General features: G+C 45.3%; 1 protein-coding gene across 4 annotated transcripts in view; it reads right to left on the bottom strand.

Moving 5' to 3' along the window:
* LOC137413531 (uncharacterized) overlaps positions 1-21,224 on the bottom strand; it is a 132,371-nt gene that overhangs the window by 65,022 nt on the left and 46,125 nt on the right. For all 4 annotated transcript variants that reach the window (XM_078771759.1, XM_078771758.1, XM_078771760.1 and 1 more), the window contains one exon: positions 8,091-8,183. In XM_078771759.1, coding sequence (XP_078627885.1) covers positions 8,091-8,183 — 93 coding nt within the window. The remainder of the gene's footprint in view (positions 1-8,090; positions 8,184-21,224) is intronic.

Here is a 21,224-nt window from a genome sequence, read left to right on the forward strand (position 1 = left end):
AAAACGCCTGACTTTTTTTTGATGCCATGACCAGACATTAGTACATCACGAGTGATGAAGGTTGTGGTCAACTTTATAATTTTTTTATATACCAAATTGAGGCTCATATAAGAGCCAACACAAAGAACATATAATAAATGGAGTGGGAGACAAGAGTGGGGAGAGAGGGAAGCACAACAACAGGAGCGAACAAGGACATCGGGAGATCTGTGGAAGAGAGAGGGCTGAGGTGGGGTACACGGGGTAAACAAGATGGACACGACCAGGACTTTCAGGAACGAAAACAGGGAATTTGAAGGAGGTGGGTTTGGGGTGGATTAACGCAGGTAGAAAAGATCAAGGTTTTGAAAGGGGGAACATATGAGATGGTGGTGAACAGCTGTTTTGAAGACCTGGAGGGAGCAGTGGTATTTAAGAGAGCATGGGAGTTTGTTCCAGGGGAGGGGAAAAAAGAGGGATGAAAGCATGAAGGTGAGCAGAGAGTTTTGACTTTGGCAGTTTCACGAGAAGAGGGTTGCTGGCAGATCTTGTGCATCCTGAAGGAATATTTGGGGTACAGAGCACAGATATAGCTGGGGGAGCTAGGGTGGAGAGGAGTCGGTAGAAGGCAGAAAGACCACCTACCAGCCTGCGGTGAATGAGTGAAAGGCCCTCGGAGTTCTTCATCGTGGGAGATTCCAATGATTCTGAAAGCTTTGGTTTCAACAGCGTGAAGATGAGCTCGGTGTGAGGCAGGAGTACCAGCCCAGATGGGAGAGCAGTATTCCATTGAGCTGCTGATGACAGCCTTGTATGTGGTGAGGAGCTCAGGTATGGCAAGGAAGGACTTCGCACGACGGAGGATGCCCAGTCGGCACCTGGCTTTGGAGGCCAGCTTGGAAATGTGGTTTCCTAGGAAAGATCATGGCAGATAGTGAGACCCAAAAGCTTGAGTAGCAGAACTTCTTTGAGAGGATTGTTGAGAAAGTAGATGGGAGGGTTTTCCAGACGCTCTTTTCTGAGAGACAAAGTGAGAGTGTGAGATTTGTCAGGATTGAAATGCATGTTCCACGTGTTTGACCAGCATGTAATTTTATGCAAGTCTGCATGGAGTGAAGAGGCTGCTGCCTGATGATCGGAGGGATGAGAAATGGAGTGGCAAAGAATGGAGTCATCAGAAAAAAGATAAAGGATTCTCCAGAGTTGGAGAGATCATAGATGAAGATTACATAAAACACAGGACCCAGAACATAGTAAGGGAAACATATGAAAATCTGTTAACTAAATTGTTACCAAAAAATTTCTTCACCAATATGTTTGTAAAGGTGTGTAATAACATGTGTTAAAATGTTGAAGGTCAACTCCCGTGGGAAACCCAGAAAAAAAGCTGTTGAATTCGGGTACCGAAAAATTATTTTCGAGAATTTTTATTTTTTTTAATCGGCCCTTAAGTAACTTATGAGGGGTCAAATAAGGGTTTTTCATGATTCTGAGTTGATTGTTAACATTTATATTTCACCACAGACACTCCTTTGTGGAAAAATAATTTCTAAATATATCTCATTTTCTACTTTGCAGGACATGGAGTCTAGCAATATGGATGAAGACGTTACTCCACCTGTGCTCAATTGCTTCATCTGTGCACGCTCGGATACACCAGCTGAAAGGCTCATACAGGCAACTCCAAAGGGATACTCAACTTTATTGAAACAAGCAGAAACTGTCGAAAATGTTACTGTTGTGGAACGTATGAAGGAGGCTCAAAAGGAAGGAAAACTGAGGTACCACCAGAAGTGTAAAAATGATCTGTACAACAACTTTGTTGCAACCACCAAGAAGTCAGCTCAAGCATCAAAGGCAGAGAAAGAGTCATCAAAGTTGAAGAGAAGACGCACTACTTGTGAGTTCAGTTCATCAACTGGCTGCAGTTCTAGAAGATCACAGTCAGTTGACCTCCTGTATAAGGATGTATGCATTCTTTGCAACCAACCAGCCCAGCTCTACAAAAATAATCCAGCACAAGCGAGAAAGAAATACAGAGTGCCAGATAATTTGACTGCAGATACACTGAAGGCAAGCTTGCTGAAGACAGCACGGAGTCGCGGGGATGACTGGGGCACTGAAGTCACTGGACGCCTGGAAGGGATCAACGACTTGGTAGCAGAAGAAACACTGTACCATTTGCGATGCAAACTTATGTTTGCGAGAGGTGACAGTTTGTCCAAGACTGATGAGGAAGGAAAAAGGAAGAGAGGACAGAGGAGTATTGATGAGGAGCGAGAGGCAGTTTTTATTGAATTCTGCGAATGGTTAGACTCAGAATTAGAGCATGGGGTAATGAACATGGACCAAGTCCATGAAAAGCTGCAGGAGTTTGATCAGTCACCAGAGAAGAGCCTTTCTTATTCAAAGCATTGGCTAAAGATAAAACTTCTAGAGAAATACGAAGACACCTTGTATTTCACAACACAGGAAAGAAGGGCAGATGTACTCTGTCTCAAAGATGGCACCGACAATATTCTGCGAGCGCATCATGCTAATCTTGACCATGGAGATGAGAAGACTCAGATCATAAAGACGGCACTCAAGTTCATATCCAATGATATTGCCTTGATTGATTTAGGTCCAAAGTCATACCCCACCACACACAGTATGACTGACATCGATAGTCAGCTGACACTTGTTCCTGCAAGCCTTCAGATGTTCTTGAGACCGATTGTCAAGACAGACGAAAGAGTTGCCGTTTGGGGGCAGAATTTTATTAAGGCCTGTCGACCTCGGTCTGGAGTATTGCCACACCAAATGGGGCTTGCCATACAACTTGATCATAGATTTGGGTCAAAATGGATGCTCAACAAGTTCCACCGGCTGGGATACACTGAGTCTTACACGGAGACACAAAACTACAAATACTGCTTCCTTAATAGTAGGAGTGGAGATGATGTTCCAGATACTTCTGGCACTCTTGACACCATTGTGGAGGAAACCAATGAACAGATCAATGATGAGGTTGCGGTTGATGCTGCGCTTGAGGATCAATCAGTGATGACAGCCAAAGTGCCAGCCAGTGAAAGTGAATTGTCAAGTAATGATCAGGTGGTCTTTATGGAGGTTGGGGAAACAAACAATGCAGTCACTCAGTTTGTTGGAGACAATATAGATTTAAACATTGTCTCTATTCACGGAAACACTCCCTTTCACTCAATGGGTTGGATCGAAGTCACCTCTCCGGCACCACCTTTGCCAGATCCACAGACAACAGCAGCTTTCCCCCGGGTGAAGTTGAAGGCACTCGACAAAGCTAAGATCCTGAGAGGAACTGAAGTAAAGATTATTCCATTTACGAACAGGAAACAGATAGGAACGAACGCGATCATGTTTCTCCCCCTCGCTGAGCTTTCCTCCTCCCTGGCTCATGATCAGCCACTCCTCACTCCAGGTGACACACTCTGGGCAGTGGGGTGGGTGATCAAAGCCAACGATCCTGAGTTCCCACACTCCAACTGGAATGGCTGGATGAAGAGAATCCATGCTAATGATGCAAAGCAGAGCACACAGATCGAGTTCCTCCCAGTTATTGAAGGAGACCCTAATGACCTCAACACCATCTTCACCACTCTGAAAGAGTGCATACGGCGCGCTGGGGTCGCTATAGTGACCTTTGATCTTCCGATTTGGCTGAAGGCTGTGAATATAATAAAGCAGGCAAATCTACCCGTCATTCCAAGGTTGGGTGGTTTTCACCTGCTGAAGTCTTATCTTGGATCAATGGGTAACATCATGGAAGATTCTGGACTACTAGATGTGATCCAGTTGATCTATCCTGGAAGTACGACAGCCAACCACATCATGGATGGAGGATGTTTTGACAAGGCAATCCGTGTTCACCTCCTCATCGATGCAGCCATCTATCAACACATCATGAAACTTGCCTTCACTGAGGAGGAGCGTGGTGACATGAAGACCTTCATGGAGAAGGTGGCTGATGGGAAGATGGGAGCCAGACACTCAGACCCAGTAGTGCCAGTGTTTGAGCAAAGGTTTGAAGAAACCTTCAAACGACTCGCAAAAGGAGGAAGAACACCTGCACTCTGGGTGGAGTACCACCACATGGTAGGTGTGATCAAGGTCTTTATCAGAACCGAGCGACTTGCAGACCACAATGGGCATCTGTCCTGCATTGTTACCAAGATGCTTCACATCTTTGCCACTGCAGGCCATCATCAGTATGCCAAGGGCGCACGGCTGTACTGTCAACTCATGAAGGAACTAGAAACTTTGCCTGCTTACAAAGACACCTTAGAACGTCTCACTGCCCACGGGAACCACGTTGTCCGTTACTCAAGTCATGAGTGGTCCGGCACATGGTGTGACATTTGCATTGAGCAGACATTAATGAAGGCAGCCAAGTCACAAGGTGGACTGAGCAGAGGAAGAATGAGAAACAGTTTTTCTGGCCACAAATGCTGGGTGCTCACCCTCAGTCACCTGTCTGATGTCAACCGGCAGATGGAGGAGGACGTCAGTAAACATGTTCCAGTCCACAGAGACCTTGCCAAGACACAGATGAAGCGAGATGCAGAGGCAGTTGAACTTGTCCTAAAATGGTTTGAGGAGATCAAGCCATTCGACAACGATGGAGACAAGGAGTTGCTCGAGTCTTTCTCAACAGGATTCACAAGCACTGGAGATGACGCAGTCAATGCTGAGAGAGCAGCTGAAGTTGGGATGGAGATGCAGATCATGCTGGATGGACAGTCAGTGACGTGACCATGGGGTCATGTGCATCTCGGCCTGTGGAGTCTGTAATGGCATTACATGCAGAAACTGCAGTCATGATGTTGTTGAGTCTGAAGAAGACATAGACAATGACTGTTGAAACTTCTGACATTGTGAATGAGAAATAACTCTTGAGTATTATATATACACAAAGAATTAAGTTAAGCACCCCCCCCGTTTTTTTACAACCTCGCACATTACAAGTTTGTTGTCGTCAAAACAGTGTAATATACCCATGATATTGCTATATTTTCTGGAGAAGTGATATTATGGTCACATAAAAACATAACAATCATGCCGTTTTCAATATTTTATTCTGAATAATTTAAGGTGAAATTTTTTGGGAATTTTAGGCATATTTTCACCTCAATTTAAGTATGGAGCTATAGGTCCATCACGGACAGTGTGGATGACGTTTATGTTTTCTAACGTACAGTCATTGTTCTGAGAAGACCTCTAGCGATCTTTGCGTCAATAACGTGTGTAGGACCCACGTGATCGGATCACTGACTCAACCAATCACTTTTTTTCACTTTGATCACTCAATTTCATCAATGGATAATTGCTAATGTCATACCAATCATTATTTGATCTCACATACCTTAGAATATATGCCAATGTATACATATACACAAAGAATATATATTAGGGGGTGCTTACCTTAATTCGTTGTGTAGGGGTGCTTAACTTAATTCTTTGTGTATATGTATGTGAAATAAAAGCTACTTTGTGTGTAAATGTAAAAGTGAAAATATAAATGTTAACAATCAACTCAGAATCATGAAAAACCCTTATTTGACCCCTCATAAGTTACTTAAGGGCCAATTTAAAAAAAAAAAATTCTCGAAAATAATTTTTCGGTACCCGAATTCAACAGCTTTTTTTCTGGGTTTCCCACGGGAGTTGAACTTCAACATTTTAACACATGTTATTACACACCTTTACAAACATATTGGTGAAGAAATTTTTTGGTAACAATTTAGTTAACAGATTTGTGAAATATCTCATAAAATGCCCTTACTAAACACTGCTTTGTGGAACTCCAGCCGAGATAAAAAGACATCAGAGAATTCAATTTTGAGCCACACGTCGACTGCGACAGGAGAGGAAGTCAGAGAGCCATGAGTGCAGATTTCCTTGGATATCATAAGAGGAGAGTTTGGTGAGCAGGGCGAGGAGCCAGACCATATCGAAGGCACGAGATATGTCAATGGAGACAGCTCTGATTTCCTGTTTGGCATTGAGGACCTCCATCCATTGTTGAGACAGCAGAAGCAGCATGTCCAGAGTAGAATGACCTCGTCTGCATCAAAATTGATGATCGGAGATCAAGCATTGAAGAAGAGGAATTTAATATCAAAAGCAATGATGGATTCCATGACCTTGCTGATGATTGGGAACAGGCTGATTGGTCTGCAGTTGTAAGGATCTGTTTTTGCACCTTTTGTGTGTATAGCGGGAATGTTGACTGATTTCCAAGCAGATGGCAGATGACCTTGAGCAAAAGAGAGGGTGAAGAAAACAGAGAGAGGGTGAGATGGAGCGGCAGAGCAGGATTTTAGGACCCGTGGGCTGCTGCCGTCTGGCCCAGTTGCAGAATTGGAGCCGACGTTTGACAGAAACTTCTCCACCTTGTCGGGAGAGAAGGACACAGAGTCTGGGGTCAGGAGCAGCTGGGTTCGACTGGGTAAGGTGAGTGCAGAGAGCGATGGGTTTGGGACACAAGATTTTGAGGCAAACACAGAGTTGATGTATTCAGCTTTTTCACGTGCAGTGTTAGTTGTGTAGCCGTTTGAGGTAAAGGAGGGGATGGAGGGAGAACAAACATCAGAAACAGATTTGACCAGACACCATCAGGATTTGGAGGAGGGAGACAGGTTTGAGAGTTCAGTCTTGAGAGTATAGAGATATTGTTTCCTGGCTCTCCTGTGGGGAGACACACACTTGTTCCAGCAATTGTAGAAGGAACTGAGATTACCTTCAATTTGATTTGCCTTCCATGAGGTGAAGGCAAGTTGTTTCAGGGCAGCTGCCTCACCACAAGCTTCAGTGTACCATGGATGGGAGGAAGGGTATGACAACTGAAGATGAGATAGAATAAATCTGTGCATGAAAGAAAGCAAATTTCTTCGGAAGAATTCCGTGGATGAGTCGATGTCAAAGACAGTAGAGATGGGAGACCAGTCCAGATGATTGATGGCTGCTTAAAGACCATGCCAGTTGGCCTGAGTGAAATGCCAGACTCGTCGGCACTGAGGAGGCTCTCTGAGAATGGCCAGAGAGATGTCCACTTTAACAAGCACATGATCAGAAGAACTGATTGGAGCAGAAGAAGAACAGCAGACATTTGCAGGGAAGTTTGTCAAAACAAAGTCCAGAAGAGATGATGTACCATTGGCTGAGATCCGGGTCGGGAAATTGGCAGATTGTGTCAGTCCCAATGAGTCACAGAAGTCCTTTGCTGAGGTGTCATGGCTGATGCGACAGGTACCCACACCCAGCCTGCTGGCATGATGACAGTTGAAGTCGCCACATATGAGGAAGAGAGGATAGAATTTGGTCCATGTTGTCAAACAGAGAGATCTAAATGGAGTCATCACTGTTCGTTGGATGGTACAACACACATATAAACAAAAGGTGGGAGCGGAGGGGAATCCCTAGCCATTGGTACTCCTGTGGGTGTGGAGTGAGGGTAGTGCAGGGAGAGTGAGGAAGAGAGTTTTTGATAAAGATAGCAACTCCACCATCAGGAGGAGGCTCAGGTCTATCATACCGGAGGAGGGAGTAACCAGGAAGTTTCATCAGAATTGGGTGTACAATTTCAGAGAAGAAAGCAAATACTTATTTTGGGGAGGGGGGGGGGTGGGGGAGGGGTCAAACCTGGACACACTTTGAACATCCACCCTCCTCCCCATACACCCTCTTAAACCCTGATTTTCTTAATGCCGTGAACAAACTTTGGTTGGTACATCACAGGTGATGAAGGTTGTGGTCAAGTTTAATCGGAATTGTGTGTGTAGTTTCAGAGGAAAATACCTCTTTTGGGGGGTAAAACCTGGAGCAAACTTTGACACCCAGTGGACGCTGATTTAATGCCGTGAACAAACTGGAGTTGCAACACACCAAATATCAAACACACACCAAGTTTGGTAACAATCCTACTCGCACTTTCGGAGAAGTTGCAAGTGTTTATAGAGAGACGGATTGACGATGCGCCATCCACACAATAAGCTCCCCGTTCCAGGTGAGCGAAAAACAAGAATTATGTCATCAAAATTTGCATACTCATGTTCGGCCAATATATTAATTCAATCTCATGGAAATAATCATACTCCTCATTGATGGGGATGAAGATGAAGTCCTTTTGGAAAATGTCTACCTTCCGTGTCCACGTTCTCACACGATGATGTCTGCGTTGAGATGGCCTGCAAGCAAAATGAAGAGAAGTCAACATCCACAAATATGACCTAATTTTTTTTCCAAGGTAAATGATAAAGAATAATAACTAGATAGTTTGTAGATTACCCGTTGAGACAAGCGTTACGCCTAGGTCCCCCGTCAGGGAGGTGACGTGAGTTGACAAAGTGGAAGACGCAGAAAACATGCTATGATATGATATTTCACTCACAAGGTTCAGACATATATATGGTGGTGGCCATCTTGGATTTTGACGTGGCGACCCAATTTTCAATAGGGTTCTTCCTTATGCCCAGATACACCCACACACCAGATTAGAAGTTGGTACTTCGCTTATTTTTCAAGATATTTTGCTCACAAGGTTCAGATATATATGGTGGCGGCCATCTTGGATTTTGACGTGGCGACCCAATTTTCAATAGCGTTCTTCCTTGTGCCTAGATACACCCACACACCAGATTAGAAGTTGGTACTTTGCTTATTTTTCAAGATATTCCACTCACAAGGTTCAGACATACATGGCGGCGGCCATCTTGGATTTTGACGTGGCGACCCAATTTTCAATAGGGTTCTTCCTTATGCCTAGATACACCCACACACCAGATTAGAAGTTGGTACTTCGCTTATTTTTCAAGATATTTTGCTCACAAGGTTCAGATATATATGGTGGCGGCCATCTTGGATTTTGACGTGGCGACCCAATTTTCAATAGCATTCTTCCTTATGCCTAGATACACCCACACACCAGATAGTGTAGCAGCATAGCAAACCTGTTGTGCATTTTGTGATACAAGCACCAAATTTGGTACACTAGTAGACTATCATATTATGAAAAGATCTGGATATTGGGCCATCTCAGATTCAGAGATTTGATTTTTGCAAGATTTCGATTCGATTGGGATCGAAGAGAACACCTTCTTCGTCTTCTGTACAGTGAAGTTGCCAGCCCTGAATTCTCTGGCTACATCTGGGTGCTTCATTGGGAGTGCAACCGTGTCCCTCAGGTGAACAGGGACCCACCTGGCATAGTGTGTGTGGTCTAAGGCATGGAACCATGGGACCAGTTCCGTCAGGGCATCAAGGTACGTCGTGAATGAAGCCTGCCGCAGAGAACGCACGTAGACCAGTACCAACATCTCTAGTTCCAGCACAGTTGCCCAGTACTGAAAGTTGGGAATGTCTTCTCCTCTCTGGTGACACCAGTCTTCGAACTCAGGCAGGTCTTCTGCATCATCAGCATATGTCATACAGTGGCGTTCATACGCACGGTGTTGCAGGATGTGCAGTGCCGCTGCAGTGATTTGATGAGCTCTTCTTGTGCGGGTGACGTGGGCAGCTCGTAGGAAGGAGTCGGCCGTCCCTGGCGTTGCAATCTCAGCTTGCAAAATCTGCAAATCTTGCAAAAATCAAATCTCTGAATCTGAGATGGCCCAATATCCAGATCTTTTCATAATATGATAGTCTACTAGTGTGCCAAATTTGGTGCTTGTATCACAAAATGCACAATTCTTTTGAATATTTGGGCTAAGCCGCCCCACTAAGATTAGAAGTTGGTACGTCGCTTATTTTTCAAGATATTCAGCTCAAGGTTCAGACATACATGGCGGCGGCCATCTTGGATTTTGACGTGGCGACCCAATTTTCAATAGGGTTCATCCTTATGCCTAGATACACCCACACACCAGATTAGAAGTTGGTACTTCGCTTATTTTTCAAGATATTTCGTTCACAAGGTTCAGACATATATATGGTGGCGGCCATCTTGGATTTTGACGTGGCGACACAATTTTCAATACCGTTCTTCCTTGTGCCGAGATACACCCACACACCAGATTAGAACCTGGTAATTCGCTTATTAGTCCCCTACCGGTGTACACCGGAGGGGACTCGGTTTGCACGCCGTCCCTCCGTCCGTCAGTCCGTCACGCAAAGAACAGCTTTCCGGACTTTTTTTCTAAATGCTTAATGCTAATGATTTCAAACTTGGCACATGGTTCCCTCATGATAGGTTACAGATCAAGTTCGAACTTCACGACGTTTCGATCATTTTTGACAAAGTTATGGCACTTTGAACTTTGGGAATTCTGATAATTCTGATGATCCTTACTCAGTGCCATTTTAAATTTTAATTTCCTTTAAAAAAGATTTTCTCTGCAATAATAGGACCGATTGAGATCAAATTTTCACCATAGGAGGAACTCGGTCTGTAGTATATTTTAATCGTAATTATGACGTCACAGGTCGCGTGGTTCGGGCGCCATATTGTTTTTCGTGAAAACACGAAAACCCCTTTTTCTCTGCAACAGCTGAACAGATCGAGGCCAAACTTTGCAGGCAGAATCGCATACCTCATGACGTACAAAAATGTCAGCGAGCATGACATCATGCGTCACATGGTTTCAGAGTTATGACGTTTTTAAGCATGAACTTTTAAAACCGAGCCCCTCCCTCATTTTTGATCCAGTCAAGGGAAAACTTCACAGATCTGTTCCGCATGTCAGTCTACTAAAATGTCCTTTTGGAATTTGCGATAGCTCACGTGGTTTGGCAGATATCGTTAATTAAACGAAAATATTAAAAAACAAAAAAGGATATCTCTTGAATCGCTTTATTGATCGACGTGAAACTTCATACTATAGTATAAGTCATGAAGAGTAACAAGTGTGCAAAATTTCAAGATGATTGGATGTACGGTCTGGAAGCTAGAAGTTGTTATTGCGTGAAGAAGAAGAGGCGTCAAGTGTGCGGATTTAATTATTTATCACACGTACAGACTGAAAGCATCGTTGGACACGACCTGTCGCGGGCATTTTAATCTCAAAGAAAATTCTAATTTAAGATTTGTCAATAGCTGAGGTATATTAACAAACGAATAAAACAGATTTGGTCAAATTCTGACTTTTTTAACTCGATCGCATTTGACAGAGTTGTGACAAGCTGAGGAAGAAGAAACCTCGCATTGGCTTCTCCAATGTGCCATAAAAAAATGGATATCTCTTGAATCGCTAGTACCTCAGACCGTAAATTGGTAATAATTTATATAATTCACACAGTGCAATACGTGCAGGCCGCTCCACGGAGCGACCTTGCGGGCTTATCAACGAGGCGAGGCGTGACACACATGTGTCTCAGCATACCTCAGATCAAGTTTAACAACCAGCATCAACCGTGCATAAATTTGCATATTCGATCATTTTTGACAAAGTTATGGCAATTTGAACTTTGGTCGGGGAAATGTATTGCAGCGCAATACTCAGAATGCTTGTTTTTCAAGATATTCAGCTCAGAAGGTTCAGACATACATGCCGGCGGCCATCTTGGATTTTGACGTGGCAACCCAATTTTCAATAGCGTTCTCCCTCATGCGTAGATACACTCACACACCAGATTAGAAGCTAGTAGTTCGTTTATTAGTCCCCTACCGGTGTACACCGGGACTATAGGTTTGCACGCCGTCCCTCCGTCCGTCCGTCCGTCACGCAAAGAACAGCTTTCCGGACTTTTTTTCTAAACGCTTAATGCTAATGATTTCAAACTTGGCACATCATTTCCTCATGATAAGTTACAGATCAAGTTCGAACTTCACGACGTTTCGATCATTTTTGACACAGTTATGGCACTTTGAACTTTGGGAATTCTGATAATTCCGATGATCCTTAACTCAGTGCCATTTTAAGTTTTAATTTCCTTTAAAAACCAATTTCTCTGCAATAATAGGACCGATTGAGATCAAATTTTCACCAGAGGAGGGACTCGGTCTGTAGAATATTTTAATGGTAATTATGACGTCACAGGTCACGTGGTTCGGCCGCCATATTTTTTTCATGAAAATACGAAAATCTCAACAACGGCTGAACAGATCGAGGTGCCTTGCCTCCTAGCAAGGTGCCTTGATCAACTTCATGGACGAGTTTGGTCCTCATTGGTTAGATTTTTTGCAGTATGCCGTCCTGATGAGGGTTAATAAGCCCGAAATCTGGATTGGCGGCTCTGCTTGATGTTTAGCCAATGGGGACCAAAGAATAAATCTCTGTCTGTTGACAGAGTGGCCGGGCTGAGGCCTCCGGGACGGAAGTGACGCTTTGGTCTCGGACTTCGGTCCACAGGAGATCGGGACAGCGCTCGTCACGCTGTTATGTCGTTGATTATTATCCCCGCCGATCGCACCACACCCCCTGGTTTGCACTGGTGGGAACGATGGTCTGTGTGGCAGACAGGCTGTTGGTTCCTTGCGGGTCATGCGGTTTTTACCGTGTGAGACATAATCCGTGGCTGGTGCTCACCATTAAAGCTAGGAGGTGCCTTGATCAACTTAATAGACGAGTTTGGTCCTCATTGGTTAGATTTTTTGCAGTGTGCCATCCTGTGGCGGTGATCAAGCCTGCAAAATCGGACCTGGCAGGAGTAATGCTCTGTCGGTGGATTAAGGGGTCTTACTCCTATTAAGAGGAGTGGTCCCAATTGTATGACCATGCATTGTGGCCCCTCGGGGGCATGATGCCTGCGTTTGAATGACCATGTGCCTCCCCTTTGGGGTTGAGGCGCATGTCTATTGTTATTCGGACAGCCTTGTTGACGTTGTGCCTTGGCCATGGGGTCAAGGTGCATGTCCAAGGCTGTTCAAATGTTTGACTTTTTACCTTTTTTTCATTGTAAAAAAGGCAGGCCTTTTGCTGTGGCCTCATAACAGTAAACAAGCCTGCAAAATCGTACCTGGCAGGAGTAATGCCCTGTCGGTGGATTAAGGGGTCTTACTCCTATTAAGAGGAGTGGTCCCAATTGTATGACCATGCATTGCGGCCCCTCGGGGGCATGATGCATGCGTTTGAATGACCATGTGCTTCTCCCTTGGGGTTGAGGCGCATGTGTAATGTTATTGGGACAGCCTTGTTGACGTTGTGCCTTGACCATGGGGTCAAGGTGCACGTCCAAGGCTGTTCAAATGTTTGACTTTTTACCTTTTTCATAGTAAAAAAGGCAGGGCTTCCCTGTGGCCCCAAAACAGGTTAATAAGCCCGAAATCTGGATTGGCGGCTCTGCTTGATGTTTAGCCAATGGGGACCAAAGAATAAATCTCTGTCTGTTGACAGAGTGGGGGACGGAGGTGACGCTTTGGTCTAGGACTTCGGTCCACAGGAGACCGGGACAGCGCTCGTCACGCTGTTATGTCGTTGAATAAATATATATATATATATATATATATATATATATATATATATATATATATATATATATATATATATATATATGTTGTGGCAGTGATTCTAAGTACACCAGAATAATGAGTATTTTTCCCCCGTGATACCCTCCCAATCCTCTGGGGGGCAGTCTAAAACCATAAATGACATTTCCACTCTCTGCCAGACTATATCCACCTGGGAGGTCCGAGCGAGGCCGGAAGCGGACTGTGTATCGTCACTCCGCTCCCCAGCTGTGTTATGTTCTCCCTGTGGCCCAACCTCTGCTGATTACTTGATTACATCTTGTAATCAAACCCCGTCTGTGTAAAAGCAGTATTGGAACAGACTGTTATTACACCGTCTGAAGCATTATTTGGACAATATTACACTGCAGGAAGTAGTATGTTGGAAACTGGAGGAAACTCTGACAGGAAGAGGTCTGGCAGACCCAAAGCCACAACAGAATCAGAAGACAAGTTTCTGAGATTCAACAGCTTGCGTGATAGGCGGCTCACAGCCCAATTTGGGCTGAGGGGTGAAAAGCACGGGAAGGAAGCGAGAAAACCATTGAAAGCCTGGGCAAAACTGACCAAAACCCTGAGTGAAGCATGGCCAGAGGAAGGATCCTTTAAGTTAGTGGCTGTAGAGGCACTGGGTGAGGAGTTGGAAAAAGCCCACCAACAGAAAAAGGCAGTGCAATGGATGGAATATTCCTGGTGGCGGGATGAAGCCCGCACCAGAAGCGCAGCCGCCAAACAGGCCAGTTTAGCAGGGGTGGTGTTGAAATTACAGGGCCAGCAGCGGGATATTTGAAAGCATGGACCTGTGGAATCCATGGACGCGGGGAAGCAAAATTAACAGATTGGCCAGTTTGAAGGATGGCTAGTTTGAGAGAAAGCCTTCAAGATGCACAGGATACCAGAACGGGTGTGAGAAATATGCTGCCGGCAGCATGGTAGATAGTTAACCCATTTTATGATAGGAAATCGAGTTGGATCGGGCACTCAAAAATTCAAATGAGAGACTTTGAAGGGAGGGGGAGAATGGTTCGATGTGAGCAGCGCTCGGGAATGGGTGAGTCGTCACGATCGAAGACACGTGCTACACGGAGGCGGTCCCTCCCCATGAAGCATGAAGTCAGAGGAGGCCTCTCCACGTCTGAGAACCAGGTAAGGCCTGATATAATTGAGTACCACGTGCACCACGTGGGGGTTTGCGGCTGGGGAAAATGTTCCGCAAATACTGCTCACCAATTTGTTTATGGAAGGTGAAGAGGTCGTGTACATGTTGTATCTTGTGGTCATTGGTTTGTACTCATGCATGAAGGTGCCTTCGTGAACTGCATTAATTTGCATATTGGATCCAGTGCTTTACTGTGTGAAGTGTGTGAAGTGTCAGCATGGTGGCTGATTAACAGGTGTTGTATTGTTGTATTGTATCGTATTAACAGGTGTATAGAGATGGCACATAGAGGAAAAAAATGCAGGAATTTGGCTCATATCTGCAGAAGAGAAAACCCTGTTGCGTCGAATGCCAGGAGCCCAGGTAAATATGTGCTTGGATGTCCACGCATCAGGAGGTAGCCGCTTCGATGTGTGGATGATTCGGGAAGCCATATGAGGAGGGGTTGAATATATGAGGTATGGTGAACAGATTGGATATGTAGTAAGGGTGAATTGGATCCCTAAGGGGTGCAGATAGATCCATGCCGGGTGAAATAATTGCTTGAGACACTGCAGCAATCACTCGGAGGGAGCGGAGTGCGGCGTCGTTTCAGTGTGCTTGGTGGGGAGTCGGACTGTTGGTTTGGGAGAGGCGCGGTACGTGTAAGTTACACGTGACGTAAAGCACCGTGATTGACACAGTGCCAGGTGGAAGTTCGGGTGTTGCTGTGGACCGGACATCCATGGAAGATCGGGAAAAGAACATTTTAAATTGCGAAAATGCTGGATGTGGTTTGCTGTGTGGTAAAAAATTAAAATTGTTAAAACTCGGGTTTGCAATGAAGCGAGAATGGAATGCGCACATTTAATTGTTGTGTATTCTGACCGGAAGCCAAGCGATTGTCAAATTATGCTTTGAATTAATCTCGAGCGCACTGTACGCAGGGATCTTGTAAAATAAAGTTGAGATCGGCTTTTGAAGTTCTGTGGTGAATTCAGAAATGGAAACGTGGCAAATCGGAGCCGTCGTTCGCCGGCAGGCATACGTAATATGAAGATGGGCTGCAGGAACTTGCGTACCAAAGTACTCTTGGAGATATCGTGTGGAAGCGCGAACGTGTGTGAGTGTCTCTTTATGAGACAGGTGTGCAGGAGGTTCAAACAGTGTCCATGCCGACCGATGCGGAGAAGCACGTGTGCACCGGTGAGGGAGGAGTGAAAGAAGTGACACGCGCAGACTTCGGGGTCATGTGCTGAGGAAGGCCAGGTGATGAGCAGAGGTTCAGATGACAAGGTGCAGCTGTGCCGCTGATGCAGTGCCCCTTCGGGTTAAGACCAAGGGGGCCAGCGATAGTTCACCTGCCAGGAACACCGTGGGATATTTAACGACCACCAACTAATTCCGGCAGGGGGGATGCGCGTTTACCGTCTATCCGAGTGATGCTGTCATGTTGGTATAGGATGCCAGCGTGTACCATTGATGGGTGCTGAGTGTATATGACTGGTAAGGAGAGGGCGTGTGCGCCGAGTTCAAAGGAGGATGATGTCATTGCGTTGGATCGCTTCCAATGTCAGAAGCTGAGAGGGGAAGTGTCAGAGTTGTAACACCTTTGCAGTCAATGGAATTCATTTGATAAAATGCATGCTCCAGGATATGGCGTTGTTTGTGCTGTGCCAAATCGGCAGTCTTGGTGAAGTTATTGGCTGGCGGGATGGCGCGCTTCTTGCGCTTGCCCGGCTCTGAGCCGTACAGCTTTGGGATTGAAGCTGTAAACTCTTGGAATGCAGGGATGCGTAGTTTAATTGTGGTTATGGTTTCGCCCGTGTCTGTCCGGGTGTGTTCGTGCAGCCGGCCACGTAGTTATATTGATGGAGTGTCAGGATAAGTTCTGGTTGATGTTGGATCAAGCAATTGTCAAATATGGTCATATACTGTTGAGGATGAGTATGTGCGAGGGGGATGAGCCACCTGTTGTGGTCACCTGCTGTGAATTGTCGGGGAACATTTGGAATGTCCCCTCTTAATAATTTGCACAAGAGCCGATGAACAGACAACTGTGGGAGGAATTGATTCGTGAAGTGGGAATGCTAATTGACAAAGTGGGGTTGAAGTGAAAAACGTTGGGACTTGGGCCAGATTCTACCCAAGGTAGCTGAAAGTAGGGAAGCGAGTCGTCTCTGTTAAGTCCCATGTAAATCTTGGTTGGCATGTATCTAGGGACAAGAGCTGTACTTTTTGTAGTGGCTGGGGGGGGGGGGGGGGGGGAATTGGTTGGTTTTAAAAGTCTTTTAGCCTGCTAGCTTGTTTATAGTTTCCAAAGGCCCCAGCTCGGGGAGGCGAGTGTGCTGTGCCTCGCAGCCTGGCGGATAAAGCTTTGTCTAAGCTAAAGGTTGGAGTTCTCCTTGTGAAAAGGGATGTTGAGCAATAGTACCTTAATTAGAATGTACTTTGCCGAACAAAAATTATACCAATATTAATAGCACCGGAGCAGTAGGTTTGGTCCAATTACGTTGTAGACCTTAATCGGGGAGGACACCTGTCTCGGCCTGGCGGGCCAAGGTGTGAGCCCTGAGGAAATTGTTCTGTGAATGTTTAATTGGTCTTAAACCTCATTTTGGTATATTTTGGGAGAATTGACCTGAAAATGAAGCCATTTGTGTCCGTGATTGTGGAATTTACAGACTTGGCATTTAATATGGAATTTTTTTTTTTCTTGACTTGGGTTTACTTTCTGAACTCAGTACATCAATCTGGTGAGTTTCTTTAACCCTTCGGTGATGTCTTTGTTGAAAGAACCATGTCACTGATTGTCTTTCGCAGCAAGAAGTCAATAACAGGATTATATCACAGGTGGCATGACAAAATGTAAGGACAGGTACATTTGACGATTGGCTTCACAATCGGGTATATAAGGGTTGTTGCGTTCTGTATTAGTGGAAAACAACTGCTGCACGTCTACAAAAGTTATTGCCGCTTCCTCTGGAGATGGTCCGTCAACTTGACAATGCTGTTTGTCATGGAGTGGTGGCTTTACGAAATTCTGGCATGAAACAGCGTGCTATTGCTCGGCAGTATGGCATCACTCAAGGTCAGGTGTCAAAGATCCTGAAACGAAATGCTCAGAGGGGTGTCTCTACTCCAATACCGAGGCCAGGAGAGATGATCCACAATCATCCACGTCCACGCAGAACCACAAGGAGAGATGATCGCCAGTTGCACCAGTTAGTCTGCAATGGCCGTACCAAGTCAGCTAATCGGCTTAGGGCTGAGTGGCAGCAACTGACAAATGTGCCTGTATCCAGAAGGCTAGTCAACCAACGACAGGTTCAAGCAGGCTATCGTGCCAGGCGTCCCCTGCGAAAGCCATGCCTGACCAGACAACACAGCCAGCGCCCAGCACCGATTGCAGTGGGCCAGAGAGCACCGTCAATGGCAGCCAGGACACTGGAATCACGTGACCTTCCGTGACGAGTCTAGATTTCTGGTCTATCGTCAAGATGGCCGCATCCGAGTGTGCAGACAAGTGCATGAAGCCCACAACGAAGATTGTATAGTGCCAAGAGTCCAAGCTGGAGGTGGTGGGGTGACCGTTTGGGCTGCTTTTCATGCAGGGGGCAAAACTGACCTGGTTGTTCTGAATGGAAACCTGAACCAGTTCAAGTACAGGGTCATTCTGGAAGAAACATTGCTTCCATTTGCTCGTGCAGCCTTTCGAGGAAACTTTGTCTTCCAAGATGACAATGCACGGCCTCATCGTGCTCGCATGATCCAACACTTTCTTGCTGACCGTGGTGGAGAGCATATGGAGTGGCCTGCCATGTCCCCGGATGTGAATCCGATAGAGAACTTGTGGGCAGAATTAACGCGTCAAATCGACAACTTGGACCAGCAGCCCACCTCTGTGCGTGAATTGCAGCAGACTATTGTCACAGCATGGCAAGCGATTCCTGTCCAAACCTTGGCAAATCTCGTGAACAGCATGCCTCGACGTGTACGTGCTCTCCTGAATGCTCGTGGGGGTTACACGAAGTACTGAACTGTAATTTTACTGTCCGTAATCCCAGTCATAATTTAACTTTTGTTTTTGTTGAAAAAAAATTTGGCTAATGTGCAAAATAAAGAGGGACTTCTGGAAAACGTACAGAAGTTTAACACAGTACTGTCCGTGAATTGAGTTCGATATCAGTTTACATCACTTTAAAGGATCAATTTATTTACTTCAAAATGTCAAATGTGGTTTTTTTTCTTTTAAAGGTCACATTAACAAAATCTAGAATAATTTCAACATAATTCTAATGAACTTTTGGTTCGAAGTCATCTTGAAGAGTAAGTTCACCCCCACAAAAAAAATATTCCATATTAAATGCCAAGTCTGTGTGTGTGTGTGTATGTATATATATATATATATATATATATATATATATATATATATATATATATATATATATATATATATATATATATATATACATACATATACATATATATATATACATATATACACATATACATACATACATATACATACATACATATATACACATATACATACATACATATATACACATATACATAAATATACACACATATTTGCTACACAGCTGACTCCGCACGTGAAAAAGCTGAATGCCTCAACTCTGTGTTTGCCTCTAAATCTTGTGTCCCAAACCCATCCCTCTCTGTACCCACCGTACCCTGTCGTACCCAGCTGCTCCTGGACTCTGTGTCCTTTCCTCCTGACAAGGTGGAAAAGTTTCTGTCAACCCTCGACTGATTCTGCAACTGGACCTGACGGCATCAGCCCACGGGTCCTAAAATCCTGTTCTTCTGCTCTTTCACTCCCTCTCTCGGTTCTCTTCACCCTCTCTTTTGCTCAAGGTCATCTGCTATCTGCTTGGAAATCAGCCAACTACACCGCTTCACACAAAAAATGTGCAAAAACAGATCCTAGCAACTACAGACCAATCAGCCTTCTCCCAATTATCAGCAAAGTCATGGAATCCATCATTGCTTCGGATATGAAATCTTTCCTCTTCTCCAATGGCTTGATCTCTGATCACCAATTTGGTTTCAGACCAGGTCACTCTATTCTGGACATGCTGCTTCTGCTGTCTCAACAATGGATGGAGGTTCTCAATGCCAAACAGGAAATTCGAGCTGTCTCCCTTGACATATCACGTGCCTTCGATACGGTCTGGCACCCCGCTCTGCTCACCAAACTCTCCTCTTTTGGTATCCATGGAAATCTCCACGCATGGCTGGCGGACTTCCTCTCTAGTCGAAGTCAACATGTGGCCCTGAATGGGTTTCTCTCATCTCCACTTCCTGTTCAGGCTGGAGTTCCCCAAGGCAGTGTTCTGGGCCCTGTGCTTTTTCTGGTCTTCATCAATGATCTCTCCGACTCTCTTGAAAATCCTCTCTATCTCTTTGCTGATGACTCCACTCTCTGTCGCTCCATTCCTCATCCCTCAGATCGGCAGTCTGCAGCCTCCTCACTCTCTGCAGACCTGGACAAAATCACAGAGTGGGCAAACAAGTGGAACAGGCCTTTCAATCATGACAAATCTCACACTCTTACGATGTCTCTCCGAAAAGACCGACTGGACAACCCTCCCATCCACTTTCTGAATAATTTCTCCAAGAAGTTCTGTCACTCAAGCTTTTGGGTCTCATTGTCTGCCATGATCTTTCCTGGGAAAACCACATTTCAAATCTGGCCTCCAAAGCCAGTCTGGCCTTGCTCCTCCAGCTCTCTCTGGGCTCTGTCCCCCAAATATTCCTACAGGTCGCACAAGATCTGCCTGCAACCCTCTTATGGTTAAACTGCCAAAATCAAGACTCTCTGCTCACCTTCACTCCTCTTTTCTCCCACCTCTGGAACAAACTCCCTCACTCTCTTCAATCCCACTCCTCCCTCCAGGTCTTTAAAACAGCTGTTTACCACCATCTCTTATCTTCCCCCATCCAAAACCTTGATCTTTTCTACCCCTGCTAATTTCACCCCAAATCCACTTTTTTTGAAATACCAACTTCTTTCCTGGAAGTCCTTGGTGTCCTTGTGTTTATAATTCTCCCACCCCACCCCCCTTCCCACGCCGCCTCCCCCAAGCCCTCTCCCTCCCACACATTCCCGATGCCCCTGCTCTCAAATGTTGTGTTTATGTGCTTCCCCTTCTCTCCCCATCTTGTCTACCACTCCCCTTTTTATATGCTTTGTTTGTTTGTCTGTTTGATTTGTTTGTGTGATAACTGCTAGCTCTTTTACGAGCCTTGATTCTGTATACAAAAAAACAACAACAAAAAGCAGCAAAAAAAACATGTATATATTGTTACGGATCCGGGGGACGGCACTCCCGTTAGCAAGGGGGGTTAATCCCCTTGTCCTGTTAAGCTGTCTGTCCGACCGGTACTGGGAGTATGACGTCACTTCCGGACGGTGGTGAGTAGGGTTGTCAGCCCAACCCGTCTTACTACCTAATTACCACCACCAATGCGTAAGCGAGGAGATACTCCCACCCGGGCCGCAGCGTGATTGGATGCGCCGAGCGAAGCGAGCTGCGACTCGGGCCGTTAACAAGAGACTAACCCGACTCTGAACGTTGGCTGAATCGTGCCACAGGTACTCAATGGGAAGAAGGGACTAAAGCGATCGGGGGAGAATGAAACCAAAAGGGTAAGAAATAACAGACATTTATTAATTATGTA

Source organism: Myxine glutinosa, chromosome 2 (assembly GCF_964187855.1).
Source record: "Myxine glutinosa chromosome 2, kmMyxGlut1.1, whole genome shotgun sequence".
Taxonomy (NCBI): Eukaryota; Metazoa; Chordata; class Myxini; order Myxiniformes; family Myxinidae; genus Myxine; species Myxine glutinosa.